The 16,303-nt window shown below is 34.6% G+C and overlaps 2 protein-coding genes across 2 annotated transcripts; one reads left to right on the top strand and one right to left on the bottom strand.

The window, feature by feature from the left end:
- Positions 1-5,678: 5,678 nt before the first annotated feature.
- LOC112044951 (epimerase family protein SDR39U1) lies at positions 5,679-10,646 on the bottom strand. The gene is made up of 4 exons (XM_024080965.2): positions 10,413-10,646; positions 9,430-9,664; positions 8,370-8,603; positions 5,679-6,024 (listed from the first exon to the last, which is right to left on the bottom strand). Exons 1-4 carry the CDS (start codon positions 10,535-10,537, stop codon positions 5,818-5,820), a joined length of 801 nt encoding a protein of 266 aa, XP_023936733.2. The 5' UTR covers positions 10,538-10,646; the 3' UTR covers positions 5,679-5,817.
- An 844-nt stretch (positions 10,647-11,490) lies between these two features.
- On the top strand, positions 11,491-14,332 carry LOC112044941 (programmed cell death protein 5). Its single transcript, XM_024080958.2, has 3 exons — positions 11,491-11,688; positions 12,463-12,571; positions 13,049-14,332. Exons 1-3 carry the CDS (start codon positions 11,623-11,625, stop codon positions 13,261-13,263), a joined length of 390 nt encoding a protein of 129 aa, XP_023936726.1. The 5' UTR covers positions 11,491-11,622; the 3' UTR covers positions 13,264-14,332.
- Positions 14,333-16,303: the final 1,971 nt, after the last annotated feature.

A 16,303-nucleotide genomic window follows, 5' to 3' on the forward strand; every position in this document is an offset into this window, starting at 1 on the left:
AAAAAAATAATTGAAATATTATTAATAAAACCTTTATTTATATCCACAGGTAAAACAAAATATTAAAGCTTACCAAATCTCAATCGACATAGACAGTGACATATTTCACGAAGAACATTTTTAAGAATTTAAATAATTGACAGCACAATATAAAGATGCATGCACACGGGCCACCGACCATAACTACAAAACCTATAGATTCCATGCAGATATTTTCGAAATTATTTAATTTGAATTATTTTTTTAACATCGCCATTAAATCTTCATTGTTGGAGTCCATTATGATAAGCTTAAGTTAAAAAATGTAAAGGCCATGGACTATGATACTGCAAGTATGGGTGTAATATATGGGTATAAGTATATTTTTTTAATATCAATATGGAACCGACTTCAAAGACGTATTTCAGTTATTTTGATTTAACACAAAATTACTAAACCGCTTTTCGTCAAAATAAAATGGGACCAATGTAAAAGTGTGCTCTTTCAAACAAAAAAAATATTTTCAAAATTGGTTAATAAATAACGAAGTTATGAGGTAACAAACATTAAAAAAACACGCGTTGAATTGAGAACCTCCTCTTTTTTTTTAAAGTAGGTTGAAAAATAGCAGCTATACTACAGCCTTTCTTGATGAGTACTGTTTACCGACAAACAAATTAAAAATGAGGGTATAAATCACTAGTCATTTCACACTTTAGAATTTAAATTGTTCTTAAATTAATGAAAATTCATTTGATTAATAAGCTTAGAACAATTAGATATGGTAGGTATGGTATTTTATTGTATAACATGTTATAAACAAACAATACATTATTTAAAGTTATGAAATGACATGCGTTTTCCACCTTCATTACTAATTTCTTTGTTGGTTAAGAGTACTCATCAAGAAAGGCTGTAGTATAGTGTCAACCACCGGCCACAAATAGCTGTCACTCGAGTATAACTTTCTAGCCGCTTCTAGCTTTAGAGTTTAGCGGCCAGTTTCTTCATCGCAAGTAACAGTCAAAGTAACGTCATAAATCAAGTGTCAGTCGTATTCACTGAAAAATAAAGTCTTCTTTACTACTTACTACTTTTACTGTTACTTTAGCTTTACATAAAGAGACTGGCTGTAGGTGGTGCTGTTTGTGGCTTTTAGGTGTGGCCTGTGTGCGTACACACTTAGCTTCAAATGGTCACAATACTTGAAGAAATCTGCTGAAAAAGCAAGGCATACTTGTCTAAGCTCCCAAGATTGAGAGTATAATGAGAATGCACATTAATAAAAAGTCTTCGTGAGATAGATAAACCATAAAATTTTTAGATTATTTGAATAACAATACTATTTAATAAATTACAATCCCACAAGGTATTGACTATATTATGTATAGATTGACACTCACATAATTTCAGACTTTTTAAAACTTAGATAAAATTCGAACACATTCTTAAAAATTAAAATATCACAAATCGACACTAAATCTACGTTTTCGATGCAATAGTATAGTATACGCCTAACTTAAGAGTCCGTTCTGACATTGAAAAATACTGACTTGCGCAACTATTATAATTCCGCTGGTGTACTGCGGAGCCATAATATGTGTTCGTGTTCAGAGCGGACTTGAAGTTTGCCGCATACTATAAGTAGGTTTATAATACATTTCTTTGATACCTAATAATAATTCAATAAGACAAAATCTCAACCACCAACCAAATGTATAACATGTGTAAATTATTTTACAATTTAATAAATAGGAATTAAAATATAATCAGTGTTTTCCAGTGTCTGGTAAATATTGAACATGTGTTAGAATTCATATATACAGGGTATTGACTTGTTATTAATAAAATCTAAATAACAATCTACTATTTACGTTTTATCCATTAATTACGGGTCACCCTGTATATACTAAGTACTTTTATATCCATCTGTTATCGTAGTAGGTACCAAAAACCTGGCCTCAACCAACACTATGAATAGTAAATAATATATTGTTTTGCTATTCCCCGAAAATAATTGACGAACCCAAGCAGCAGAGGCTCCCAGACCCAAAAAATGCCAAAACGAAAACTTCGCAATAGATTATTGTAGACTTAACATCTCCTGGGAATGCTAGTTTCGGATAGAAACATACATTGGAGGTTTTCTCTTGTTGACGGCTGTCAGATCTAAGTGCCTAGTGGGAGTTTTCAATGTTTCCATACTGTGACGATCGCGTAAACGTAAACGCTAATTTCTAAGAAATTTAAACAGTTGTGCAGTAGAGCCACTAGATGGTACTGGTGTATCATTTTCTTAGAAATTCGCGTTTACGTTTACGCGATCCTCAAAAATCAAAATCAAAATCAAAAATCATTTATTTCAAGTAGGCTCAGTTTACAAGCACTTTTGACACGTCAGTTGACTATTTGTAAAGATTCTACCACCGGTTCGGAAGGCAGGTTCTGCTGAGAAGATACCGGCAAGAAACTCAACAGTTGCTCTTTTGAAAAAGTCGTACAGTATTATAATTTACAATTGATAACAATTACAATTTCTTATAGTTTTATTTCCTGTGTGAAGGTGGAAGCTGATCCAATGGCCTCCAAGCGCTTTTATCTTTAAGGAACTCATCAATGTTGTAGTAACCTCGACTAAGTAAATGTTTTTTAACACATTGCTTAAAGCTATGCATTGGCAGGTCCATCACAGTCTTGGGGATCTTGTTATAGAAGAGTACACCCAAACCTACAAAAGATTTTTTTACTCTTTGGAGACGATATGCAGAAATAACTAACTTATGCCCGTGTCTAGTAAGACGTGGGTTTAAATCTCCTTTTCGTTTGTACAAATTAATATTTTGTCTTACATATACTATACAGTTATATATATATTGACAGGCTACTGTTAGTATACCTATTTCTTTAAACTTTTGACGAAGGGACTCGCGTGATTTTAATTGATATATTGCTCGAATTGCTCTTTTTTGAAGTACAAATATAGATTGTATATCGGCAGCCTTGCCCCACAATAAAATTCCGTAAGTCATTACGCTGTGAAAGTACGCAAAATAAACTAGCCTAGCTGTATCAACATCAGTGAACTGTCTTATTTTTCTCACTGCAAATGCCGCTGAGCTGAGTTTACCAGACAGTTTTTCTATATGTGCACCCCACTGAAGTTTACAATCCAAGGTCACTCCCAGGAAAACTGTGGAACTCTCCATTTCCAGTGTTTCACCATCGATCATTATAGACTTTTCTAATTTTATTACATTTGGCAATGAAAACTCAATACATTTAGTTTTCTTGGCATTTAAAAGTAGATTATTTGCAGTAAACCAATGCGACACATGCGACATGGCACGGTTTACGTCGTCAGAGTTATCTTTATTTCTGTCCGTCTTAAAAATTAAGGATGTGTCATCAGCAAACAGTACAATCTCACATATGCCGCTGACATGGAATGGTAAATCGTTTATGTACACTAGGAATAAAAAAGGACCCAGAATTGAACCCTGTGGGACGCCCATTTTGGTAGTGGAACCGTGCGACTTTATATCATTTATGCATACCTTTTGTGTTCTATCACTGAGATAAGAGGCAATGAGATCAAGCGCAACACTTTTGATGCCATAGTGGCTTAACTTGAGTAAAAGAGTGTTATGGTCAACACAATCGAACGCCTTGGACAGATCACAGAACACACCAATAGCATTCTTAGAACTTTCCCATGCTTCATAAATATGTTTTAAAAGTTTAGCCCCTGCATCAGTAGTATTGCGACCTTTTGTAAAACCATACTGTTCAGGATGAAACAAGTTATTTAAATTAAAATGACATAAAAGTTGATTTAATATGATTTTTTCAAAGACCTTGCTAAGTGTTGGCAATATTGTAATCGGTCTATAATTATTAGGATCTGATTTGTCTCCTGATTTAAAAAGTGGTATCAATTTGCCATGCTTCATTAGGTTCGGAAAAATACCTAAGTCCACACATTCATTAAAAATAATGGCTAAGTGGGGAGCAATGACATCAATTATATTAGATATTACTTTCACTGACATGCCCCACAGATCTCCAGTTCTTTTTAATTTTAACAAATTGAAAGATTTTTTAATGTCAGATACAGTGATATGGTGAAATTCAAAAAGATCGTTGCACTCTTTAACATTGCCTCTTAATAGTCTCTGAGCTTCCGTAGCAGACGAATCCAGTGAATCTGTTAACAAGATAGGAACATTCTGGAAAAAATCTTCAAAGGCATTAACAACCTCGTTATCAGTGTTAACCTTTTTGTCATTGACAATTAATTCAAAACTCGTATCACGCGGTTTGATTTTTCCTGATTCTCTATTAATTATATTCCAGGTGGTTTGTATCTTGTTCTCAGACTCAATTATTTTCTGTTTGATGTGTAACGATTTCGCAAGAATACAAACACGTTTGAAAATTTTTGAGTATCTTTTTACATAATCTAAATAAGTTCGCGTTTGAGTATATTGTTTTTCTTCGTACAACTCGTACAATTTATCTCTACTTTTATAGATGCCTACAGTAGCCCATTCGCTAAACTTTAATTTTTGGCTAGCATTAATGCGTTTGAAGTTAAAAATTTTACTAAACTCTCTGTCTATTGTCTTGAAAAGTGTACCAAAGAGCAAGTCTGGATGACTATTTTCAAATGCAAGACTTGGAATTTTAGAAATAATTGTGTTTTTGAATCGCTCTAATTTACCTTCAGTTATTGGCCTATACTTTACCCATTGATTGTTATTGGTTTTATTATTTAAAATAGTAATTATTTGACCACTATGATCAGAGCTTAATTTATTTATTATCTTCTTTCTCTCAAGCACACAATTATAAAATATATTATCTAGACAGGTACCTGAAGTTGCGGTTATCCTAGTAGGTTCGTTAAAAGCATGTGTCAAATCAAAACATTTGAATAAGTTAAGAAATCTAACAGACTTTGAGTTTTCTGTTAGAATATCAACATTAAAATCGCCGCAAATCAGTATTTGTTTGGAAGATGTGCACAATCGCCTCATTACATCTTCCATTACCTCTTCAAATTGATCAAAGTCAGCCGGAGGGGGTCTGTACACGCATACTATAACAATTTGTTCCAACTCCACACAGGATAGTTCAACAATGCATTCTACAGAAAGGCTAACTATATCTTTTCGATCCTTACATTTTAAGTTATTATGTAAAATAATTAAACTGCCACCATGACCAGCCCTTCTGAAGAACACACTTGACAATGAATAATTATTAATATTAAGTACTGACAGCTGTGAGTTAGTGAGCCAATGCTCCGTAATACATAAGATGTGTATATTGAATTTTTCTACAAATAGTTCAACTTCTAATTCCTTGCCGTTGATGCTCTGTATGTTTTGGTGTACAAGGTTAATGTTACAGGGCATCTCCGTTGTCGTATCAAGTATGATAACATTGAAAACTCCCACTAAACACTCTGGGCGACATTCTTACTTGTTGGTTGGTTAATAGAAGGTTAACAGAAGCACCCAAATTCACAAGTTCTTTGTTTGTGAATTTGGGTGTGATACTGGTGCTTCTATTCAAATGCTGGTGCTGGTTCAAATCCGATCCGGGGCATGCACCTTCAACTTTTCAGTTGTGTGCATTTTAAGAAATTAATATCACATGTCTCAAACAGTGAAGGAAAACATTGTGAGGAAACCTGCATACCAGAGAATTTTCTTAAATCTCTGCATGTGTGAAGTCTACCAATCCGCATTGGGCCAGTCTAACTATTGGGCTAACCTCTCTCATTCTGAGAGGAGACTCGAGCTCAGCAGTGGGCCGAATATGGGTTGATGATGACTAGTTTTTCGGAATAAGATGAGCACATTCTCCACAGGCATCCTCTATGGTGGGGTATTTATACTTGAATCCGTACTCCATGGTCCGTTTGGGCGTGACATGTTGACCCTTCGTTAGCATCATAGCTCTTTCTTCATTGAGGAGCATATTCAATATGAACTCTGGTACAGGGAAGATGGCAGGTCGCCGCAGCGATTTAGCGAAAGCCTGTAAAATAGATGAAGGTATTATCATAATAAACCTGTTAAATAGCTTCCTGCCTCCAGTTCTCCATTCTTATACAGGGTGCTGAGGAGTATTTCCCATAACTCTAGGGTGATATTCTTCACCGAAAATTAATTAAAAATGTCCAAGGAACATGTGTTCTAAAATTAATATTTTCTGGGTAAATAATATTTCTTACGTCTTATCTATATATTATATATCTTCGTTGATGAAATAGATCTTAAAATGTCTCCCTTAATATGCATCCTTATAATTATAACATAGCCAAGTTTTACGTATTTTAAAATGCAAGGATAGATAAAGGCGTGTGTTACATGGATAGTCGGAATTATTTGAATTACTTTGTATGAAAACATAAGTTTTTATTTTTTAGTTAAAAAAAATATTAGTTATGCAATTTGGCTCTTATAAGTGGACTCATCAACACCTTGAAGTTATGGGTATTACTCCTGACCACCGGTATTGGGTTGGCCGGCTGAGGATGATAAATAATAAATAAATATACTTAAACAATACACATCACTATCTAGCCCCAAAGTAAGCATACAGAGTAGCTTGTGTTATGGGTGCTAAGATAGTTGATATTATATTATTAATATACAGTTATATACTACATATAAATACTTATATAATGTATAAATACACACAGACATTGGAAAACACCCATGCTCATCACACAAATATTTTCCAGTTGTGGGAATCGAACCCACGGCCGTGGATGCAGAAAGCAGGGTCACTACCCACTGCGCCACGCGGCCGTCAAATGATGTTTAAATAATGTAACAATTACTTTTGTTTGTAAACTAAGCTTACTTGAAATAAATATGTTTTGACTTTGACTTTGTCAGATGTTTAATCTATACTAATATTATAAAGAGGTAAAGTTTGTAAGTTTGTAAGTTTGTAACAATTTTTTGAAATGGGGTAATCTTCGGAACTACTGGACCGATTTTAAAAATTCTTTCACCAGTAGAATGCTACGTTATCGGGGAGTGCTATAGGCTATATTTTATATTTCTATCATATATAACTACTGCGTTATCGCGGGTTTTCTCTTACAGGTCAGACCGAAAAACTTACTTATTCGCATGCGCTGCCTCAACCATTGCGTATAACTGAAATAAATGTATGGAGGCTTTTTGAACCTTTAAAAGTTCTACAAAAAAGTCCGCGACACCATATATCTATCTTTTATATTTTAGCAGATATAGCACCTTTAGTACTTTAATAAATTATTTAAATTTGAAACTAAGGTTTACGTCATTATTTACACAACTAAACTTAAATCCTTATCAAAATAAATGATTTAATAATCACAAGGATATTATAGAGATAAGATTTGCCCTTTACAGTATGTTAATTAGTTATATAGTTTCGGAGATAATACAAAATTTCTGAAAGTCGCAGAAATGCCGCTATATGACGCCCCGCGGTTTCAATTACGTGGTTCCCGTTCCCGTATGAATATGAGGACCAAACATATCCTATGACACTCGCAAATAATGTAGCTTTCTATTGGTAAAAGAATTTTCCAAATCGGTCCAGTAGATCCAGAGATTACCCCCGACAACCACACAAACTTTACCTCTTTATAGTATTAGCATAGAAGTCGCTTGGGAAATTATAGTCTTTTGGTCATAGCACCACGCACAAAAGGCTGGACCAATTTTGCTGAGGGTAGGGATAGGATAGAGGTAGGGAAGGGGTAGGATAGAGGTAGGGTAGGGGTAATTTAGGGAAAATGTAGGGTAGGGTAGGGTAGGGTACGGATAAGGTAGGGGTAGTGTAGGGTAGGGGCAAGGTAGAGGTAGGGGAAGGATATGGAACGTATAGGGTAGGGGAGGAGTAGGATAGAGGTAGGGTAGGGTAGGGGTAGGGTACGGGTAGGGTAGGGTTAGGGTAGGGATAAGATAGGGGTAGGGAAGGGTTAGGGTTAGCGGTAGGGTAGGAGTAAGGTAGGGGTAGGGTAGGGGTAGATTAGGGGTAGGGTAGGATAGGTTACGGGTAGGGTTAGGGTAGGGTAAGGTGGGGGGAGGGAAGGGTTAGCGTTAGCGGTAGGGTAGGAGTAAGGTAGGGGTAGGGTAGGGTAGGGTAGGGTTGGGTAGGTTTACGAGCAGGGTAAGGTAGAGGTAGAGAAGTTTACATCAATTTTTACGCGGACGAAGTCGCGGGCGTCCGCTAGTTTATACATACAATGACAGAAAATGCCTCAAAGTTCTCTCCAAAGCAGGAACATTAACATATTGTGTGTAACAGCAACTTCATGTTGCATATTGCACCTGAATATTCTATAATTATCATGGACAGTAGATAAATGTAATTCATACCTTTGTAAATTCTGCATTTGTGATTACTTGGGGTGCAACACCATTCAATATACCCTTGACTTCTTCATTTTCTATAGCAAACTGTATTAACCTTGTCAAATCTTCTATATGTATCCATGGAAGATACTGTTTACCCGTAGATATTTTACCACCAAGTCCCAGATAAAATGGCAAGAACATGTTTTTAATCATACCTCCCTCGCGACCAATTACAACACCAGATCTGATTATAACCTGAAAACATTTTTTATCTGTTTTACAGTTCATAAAACAAAATCTGTACTGTATTATTGAAATTATTGTTTTTTTTATATATGTACTTTCAACTTGGCAATCTGCAATTCTGTCAAACATCTGCAAAAGGCAATAAGCCATTCATGTATCTGATAGCATGATATAAGGATTTAGGAGCTAGTTTGCTGCAGATTCCCTGTCAGCAGCTCCCCCTATGGCTTGTTGTGGAAATCTGTTCCACAGGTCTGGAATGCTGTCTTTGTAGCCAAGTAAAAGACTCAGAGCCCATGCAAGCTCATTTGTGTGGACTGTCAGTCTCTCCTGATACCTCAGGTTGCACTATGATATTTCGTCACATACAGTTTGTATGCCAATGTTGCGGTACATGAATGAAAACTATTAAAAAACAAATTATGACTAAATAAATGCATTTACATCAGCCTGTATCTGTCCACTGCTGGAGATAGGCCATTCAGAGAGCATGCCACCACACACAATCACTAACCACTACCTTCTTACGATCACTAACATAGTCGGGAATTAAAGCATGTACACATTATTTTCAAAGTTTTTGTCATCATCAAGCATAGATATAGCAGGATAATTCTTAAGTAAAATATCAGTTTAATTTTGTTATTTCAGGTTTCAAATGACTTTTCTTTGAACAGCACTACATTTAGCAATCTTCATTGCAGACAAATGTAGTGCAACTTTTAAGTAGTAGTTACTTTAATAGTATCCATAGTGGAATGTTATCCATATTGTCAATTATTAAAAAATATAGTCAATATTATGTGGTTGTAGAATAACCAATCTTACCACTTACAGGTCTCACAGGTGGATCAACATAAGCAGCTTTTTCCCAGTCAACAAGTAATTTTGAAAAGAAATCTTGCCCTGTTGAAGGGCTTGACTCATCATATCTGTTTGTTTCAGAAGGCTCGTAAGCCCCAACACCAGTTACTAACACAAACACCTTGGGTTTTTTTTGACTCTTATTTATAACTGTGGCTAATGATCTCGTTGTGAAAATCCGAGAGTTATACACATTCTGTTTAAATCTGAAACATATCAAACATAAGTACCTTAGTGACATGTTTATTATGTGGATGTGGGCTTATAGTCATGTGGCACATCAATTTTCTTTCTACAAATACTAACTTTTCGCTTTGAAAACTAACAAAATGTATGTGAATGACAGATCTGATTGATTACTTGATCATGTGGCATGTCGATAGCAAATGTCATTCCCATACATTTTTCAATTTTCAAAGTGTTAGCATTTGTAGAAAGATAATCAACGTGGCACATGGCTACATGCCCTGGCTTAACACCAAAGTGTACATGAGACAGTCGCATAAAGTATTCTAACAATCTGTGCAACTTTCGTAACTTTTTAGACAGGCACAGAATACACAGTCTGCCCACACAGCCTGCTATCAGTGGCGTGCATAACGATTTTAACTAGGGTATGCACTTTATGTACAAATTATACAAAATGGGAAATTCCTTCCACAACGCACGGTTCGTAATGAGTCTTCAGGGTAGGCAAGGCATATTTACGTCTATTATATAGCAATTTTGAAATCCCTACATACTTTTGAAATTGGAGAACGTACCTTTCATTCTCTTTCATAGTCGGGTAACTATGAAAGAGAATGGGACTCTAGTGCACATATGAATAATGAGGTCATTGTCCTCATGTGCACAGAGTCCTCTAGTAAATATGACTATGGTTATATATAAATTAATGCAATTTATAGTTGATGTGTGTTGTTTGTGGCTGTGTGTACTATATGATGGACTTACCCTGGCGTCCATGATTTTGTAAAATCCATAAAGTGTTGTCCAGCAAGATTCACAACAGCAGTGGTGTCCGGTGGCAATCCAGAACTTTCTACTGCAGTCCAAGATATGCTAGTGGCAGCTGGCATTCGAGATACATTCACAACATTATAATTGCTTGCCTTAAGAAGCTTATTCAGTCGTTTCCCTACAAAGCCTGTTCCCCCACCTGATATAAATAAAATAAAACTTATAATATAGAAAAATAACAGTTAAAAAAGTAACTTTATTGACCTACATTTAACTGAATTTAACACAACTTGTACAATGCAACTTCTTGTTATTTTTGGTCATATTTATAGTTTTCATGTTAATGAATATCACGGTGATAGAGATATCAATAATATTAAAGCTTACCAACTAATACTGTGCTAGTTGCCATTTTTATTAATTGAGGTTATGTAATCTTCTTAGGTTCCTATGAAGTTAAATAGGAATTATTTAAATAGCTCCCTTTAAAAACTAAACAAACTAACACGTAATTACAACATAAATATGTAATTCGACATACATCTATTAAAATTTAACATTCAATAAACATTTTACCGGCCGATAAACTAATTATAGTAATTAAGTCAGCCTTTGACGGTCAATTATTTTCACGTTTCTGCAGCGCAACGCAAACGGCAGCGAAGACGTTTCATAGGTCGAGCCTGACAAATACACGATCAGTTATAGTCGTGGGTGCTGCAGAATCTTGAGAATAATTGATCGTTAATGGCGTGCGTTATCTGATCGGAAATCGGAATGGGATCGTGTTGTATTGTATTTGTAATACTTATTACTTATTACTAAATTATTTCTAAATAAATATAATCTGACATCTGTCATCAGTTGAACTGTGTTTGAGGAGTATTAGTGTTCTGTGGTTTGAGAGCACAGTTAGCCGTAATATTATGTACTCACCTGTGCAAAAGGACTAGAGCTTAGAGCCCAGATCCATAATTATAAAAAAAATTGTACTTTTGTATTTATTATTCTGTGTAATTGTGTATTCTGTGCTTTTGACAAAGAGTAAATTAATATGGCTTTTGACTTTGACTTTGACTTTGAATATTGACGTCTGCGGTCTGTGCTTTTTCTCATCATTTTCTTCAGTTTTCTTTTTATCTATTCTTTAATATTAAAACTATTTACTGAGTTATTTAAATTTAGCTAAATCCTATTTAAGAAAATGGCTGATCCAGAGTTGGATAAAATAAGGCAGCAGCGCTTGGCACAATTACAGGCCCAACATGGGGTAAGTTAGCTTGCATGAGGTTGATGTCATTAACAGCTAAAAACACATAATATAAAAATAATTTCCCTGTTTAAACCCTATTAATTGTTCGGCCTTAACATGCCTAAATTGTAGAAATTCGCTGATGTGGAAGTATAGTTTGTTATATGAAATTTTATTAATATAACCAATAAACTATTATTTATTTAAAACTAGCGGACCCGTCAAGCTTCGCTTTGACTTATGTGCACTTCTTCCCTATCCCTACACTACATTACTCAACACCTACCCTTCCCCTACCCTATCCCTACCTTACCCCTACACTTCCCCTACCCTACCCCTACTCTACCTCTACCCTACTCCTACCCCTACTTAAAACTCAAACGTTTATATGGGAAATAGAAAAGGGTTGATTTTATGGTTTTCCCAGCAATTATTCTAATTTTTCTCACCTTTTAAACCTTCCCTATACCTCCACGAACATTTCAAGACCAAGATAAGATAAAGCCGTTCAGCCGTTCTCGAGTTTAAGCGAGACTAACGAACAGCAATTCATTTTTATATATATACATTGTTTATTTCCATAATAAATGTTATCCAAAAATATATATTATCTAGATCTAATTATTCTTTATTAATCAAATTTATTTTCATTATTTTAAGATTTTTGATTTTAAGACATTATGATGCTAATGCTAATCTGCTCTATCACTAAGTAGTAGGTCTAAATCGTAATTATCAGGGGTATTTTCTATAAACCAATGGTACTAAAATTAGTGTTACATTAATCTTCAGGGTGGTGATCCAAATCAAGCTAAGGCGCAGGAAGAACGGATGCAAGCAATGGAAGAAGCAAAACACTCAATTCTGGCACAAGCACTTAGTCAAGATGCCAGAGCACGATGTAAATGCTTTTAAATATTCTACTTAGTGCTCGCTCTTAATAGGCTAGTTGATTGATATAAAAAATAATAATTTAAACAATATTCGTTTCATATAGTACTTGGAATAAGGGTCTGAAATAAACAAATTTTAATAAAAACAAGTAAAAGATTTCTGTTGTAAGTCAAGGTAAAAATTGTGTATTACTAAATTTTAAAAGCCAAAAAGAAAAGAAGGGGTGCCTGTCCCTGTAGTGGACTGTTAAAATAAGCTGTTAATGATGAAATTGGTATAACTCGTGCAACAAACAAACAAACACAGTACCAAAGTCATTTGAGCCAGGTGTCAAGTTAAACTGAATGAGCTGTAATTGCAACTTAACATATCTCATGCATAAATGTTTTCCTAGAGATATTTTTATTGTAGAACAGTGACTCAATAAATACAATTTACTGATGAAAAATATTATTTACTAAGTTAAGCTTTCTTTCTGTTACAGTAAATACAATCAAGTTAAGCAAGCCAGAGAAAGGTGCTATGGTGGAAAACATGATCTGCAGAATGGTCCAAATGGGACAAGTCGGCACTAAGATATCTGAACAGGAACTTATTCAATTGCTCGAATCATTGAACCAGCAAATGCCCAAATCAACAAGCACTGTTAAGTTTGATAGAAGAAGAGCAGCTCTCGATTCGGATGACGAAGATTTCTAGTATCTACTCAAAAGTGCATTTATTATTGTCCTATAGCTTTGCAAGTTCGTTCGTAACACTCCCGATGGTCCGCGCGGGCCGTGAGGTAGCAATTCCCCGCTTGCACGACTTTATACCCGGCAGCCCTCCCCCCGTCGCCCGCATATCATGGGAGTGTCATCAACGAACTTGCCAAGCCATAACCACTAATACTGAAAGACTGAAGAACATTGTATGAGATCTTTTATTTTACTCTGCTATTTTTGCATTTTGTCTCTTACAATATACTTGAACTTTGTGAAATTCTAAAAAAGTTGTTAAGGATTAAAGTTTTCAGTATTACAAATCTAGATGCTCTATTTGAAAATTTAAATACTTGAAAAATTTTTGTCATTGTTTTGTTGCAGTAATAATGTTCTTTTAGTTATTTTATTAGACTAGGAATAACATTTTAAAAGATAACCATTTTGGTCTTTATGTTTAAAGCATAATGCTACTTTTCACTACTTAACACATTTTGCTGCAAAATCAACAGCGCCTTATTATTTTTGGTAACAATAATGGAAGCAAAAAGCTTTGTTTTATGAGATTTCATGTGGATATACATATTTGAGGTCATAGCTCACTATAGCCATCCAGCACTCTTAAATTTGGTGTCCACTCATTTATATGGAATCCATGAGTGACATGTCTATCTCTCCATCTTTAGTATTACGTTTTTTTTTATTCTTTACAAGTTAGCCCTTGACTACAATCTCACCTGATGGTAAGTGATGATGCAGTCTAAGATGGAAGCGGGCTAACTTGTTAGGAGGAGGATGAAAATCCACACTCCTTTCGGTTTCTACAAGGCATCGTACCGGAACGCTAAATCGCTCGGCGGTACGTCTTTGCCGGTAGGGTGGTAACTAGCCACGGCCGAAGCCTCCCACCAGCCAGACCTGGACAAATTAAGAAAATCTCAATGTTCCCAGCCGGGGATCGAACCCAGGACCTCCGTTTTGTAAATCCACCACGCATACCACTGCGCCACGGGGGCCGTCAAAAACGGTAGACAGAGATATAGTTTTAGAATCACACTATCGACTTACGCGTAAATAAAGGAGTGAAACTCGCCTGGTCAAATAGTAGTCCATTTTCTTTATTGATTAGTCTCATAGATAGATAGATTAGATCAACGATTGGCGGCGAATGATGCGTCATCCTTGAGTGAATCACTAATGCCATCCACCCATAACTCATGTGTTGGCAATGCACAATCAATGTAAAGCAATAACCAGTGGCTCTAATGTGCTCTTGCCTTAAAATATTATATTTTGTCTAAAAAGAAGGGACTGATGGATCAATTACGAATATAAGTACTAAAGCATAGATCACAGTTTTGTGTTAAAGCTATTTAATAATCAAAAATAATGGAATACATGTTTTATTTTTTTCTCTGTGACTTAAATTATCTTGCTATTGCAGATAAGATTAGCTAGATAGATGTTATGTTTATTTGTAGCTATATATAATTCATTACTGCTTTAATGTAATCCATGTATTAAGAATGCAGCAGGAAGGCATGTAATATAAGAATTGATATAAAATATTATCTTCTTACATTACTTTTTTTTATTGAAAAAAAATATTTATCTTATTCTATTCTCTCGCCAAACTGTACATGCAGTTTGTTGGCGAGAAAGAAATGTAATGTAACAAAATGATATTTTGTATTAATTAATTTAGTTAGGTATCTAGTTTGTATACAAAAGATGTGGACAATAACTTGTCATTTTCTTTCCCAAACTAACAAATAATTTCAATCTGGTGCACTGCTGTAAGGAACAGTCCTGTTTGCATTTTTCTCATTAATGTTATAAATCATGCTTTTATATTACAAATAAAAAATTAATATTATGATAACTTTTATTGTAGTATAGTATTTGTCCTTACTCTTTAAAGCCTGACCAGAAAAATAACCCAAAAAGCATAGTGCTTGTAGAACAAATTAGTTAATTTTTTTCCGCAACTCTCAACGTAAATATTGATTATTACTTATATTGATATAAGTAACGTACATTACGTATGTATTTTGTTGTTAGTGTTAAATTTTGAAATACAAATTATGAAAAAAGTTTGTCCATATAAGGGGATGTCAAGGAGACGCGTGACAATCTTTTTTTTCTTTTTTTTTATGTGTTTCACCCACAAGCGTTAGCTTTTAGCGATGTCTGTTCTGTGGTTTCACCCATAGATTTACGATTCGGTACAAGTACATTATAATTCTATGGTTTCACCCTAGTTTTACCGGCTACAGCACGCAGTTTGTAAAGACTCACTGTGGTTAGGTAGGCACTCTTGTGATTTTACATTACATTACGGCACATGTGAATTATGAGATTACTTTACGAGCAATGTGTTATAAATTATAATACCTTGACTGTTTCTAGGTAGGTACATATGTCGTAAGTAGGTAGGTACCTACCTATAACTTTTCTTGATAAAAGTGACTTTTTTTTAAACATTTTGACATTGCATAAATTAGTGCAACTTATTGAAAAAATAACGAATCCTTATCAGTACACTAAACTTGTAATGTTGTCGAGGTGATAAAATAATTAATACCTACCTCTCTATATAACGAAAGTAGGTAATTAAGACTTAATTAAAAGTTATACAGAAAGTCATCAGTAGTATTATAATACATATGTACGAGATAAGTATATGTAATAACACTAATACCTCAGATTATTATTATTAAACAATTTCATTCTCTATACTGAGGTAAAGAGAATGAAATTGTTTAATAATAATTATAAATATTATTAAATATATTAATTATTAAATAATTAATATATTTAATAATAATATAGGTAGGTACCAAATACCTACGCGCTTGGACGGAAGAGCGATTGACACCTTAATATGTGCCCATGCCCATAGTAAAAGCAGTGCCGTAGCGTGCGTGGGCTTTTTCGGAACCAACGAGAACCAATTGATTACTTCAAAGTTAAAATATTTTTTATATATCGAACGATTTAGTTACATTGTACAACTTACTGAAAAAAAAAATTAATTA

The sequence above is a fragment of the Bicyclus anynana genome, chromosome 15, assembly GCF_947172395.1.
Source record: "Bicyclus anynana chromosome 15, ilBicAnyn1.1, whole genome shotgun sequence".
In the NCBI taxonomy this organism is placed as follows: domain Eukaryota; kingdom Metazoa; phylum Arthropoda; class Insecta; order Lepidoptera; family Nymphalidae; genus Bicyclus; species Bicyclus anynana.

What these genes read in the sequence shown, in the direction of transcription:
- LOC112044941 (XM_024080958.2), top strand. Translation starts at nt 11,623, where the DNA reads ATGGCTGATCCAGAGTTGGATAAAATAAGGCAGCAGCGCTTGGCACAA. An exon ending in AATTACAGGCCCAACATGGG is followed by an intron (nt 11,689 to 12,462) that starts GTAAGTTAGCTT and finishes ATTAATCTTCAG; the next exon opens with GGTGGTGATCCAAATCAAGC. An exon ending in TCAAGATGCCAGAGCACGAT is followed by an intron (nt 12,572 to 13,048) that starts GTAAATGCTTTT and finishes TTTCTGTTACAG; the next exon opens with TAAATACAATCAAGTTAAGC.
- LOC112044951 (XM_024080965.2), bottom strand. Translation starts at nt 10,537, where the DNA reads ATGCCAGCTGCCACTAGCATATCTTGGACTGCAGTAGAAAGTTCTGGA. An exon ending in ACAAAATCATGGACGCCAGG is followed by an intron (nt 9,665 to 10,412) that starts GTAAGTCCATCA and finishes GATATGTTTCAG; the next exon opens with ATTTAAACAGAATGTGTATA. An exon ending in CAAATGCAGAATTTACAAAG is followed by an intron (nt 6,025 to 8,369) that starts GTATGAATTACA and finishes TCTATTTTACAG; the next exon opens with GCTTTCGCTAAATCGCTGCG.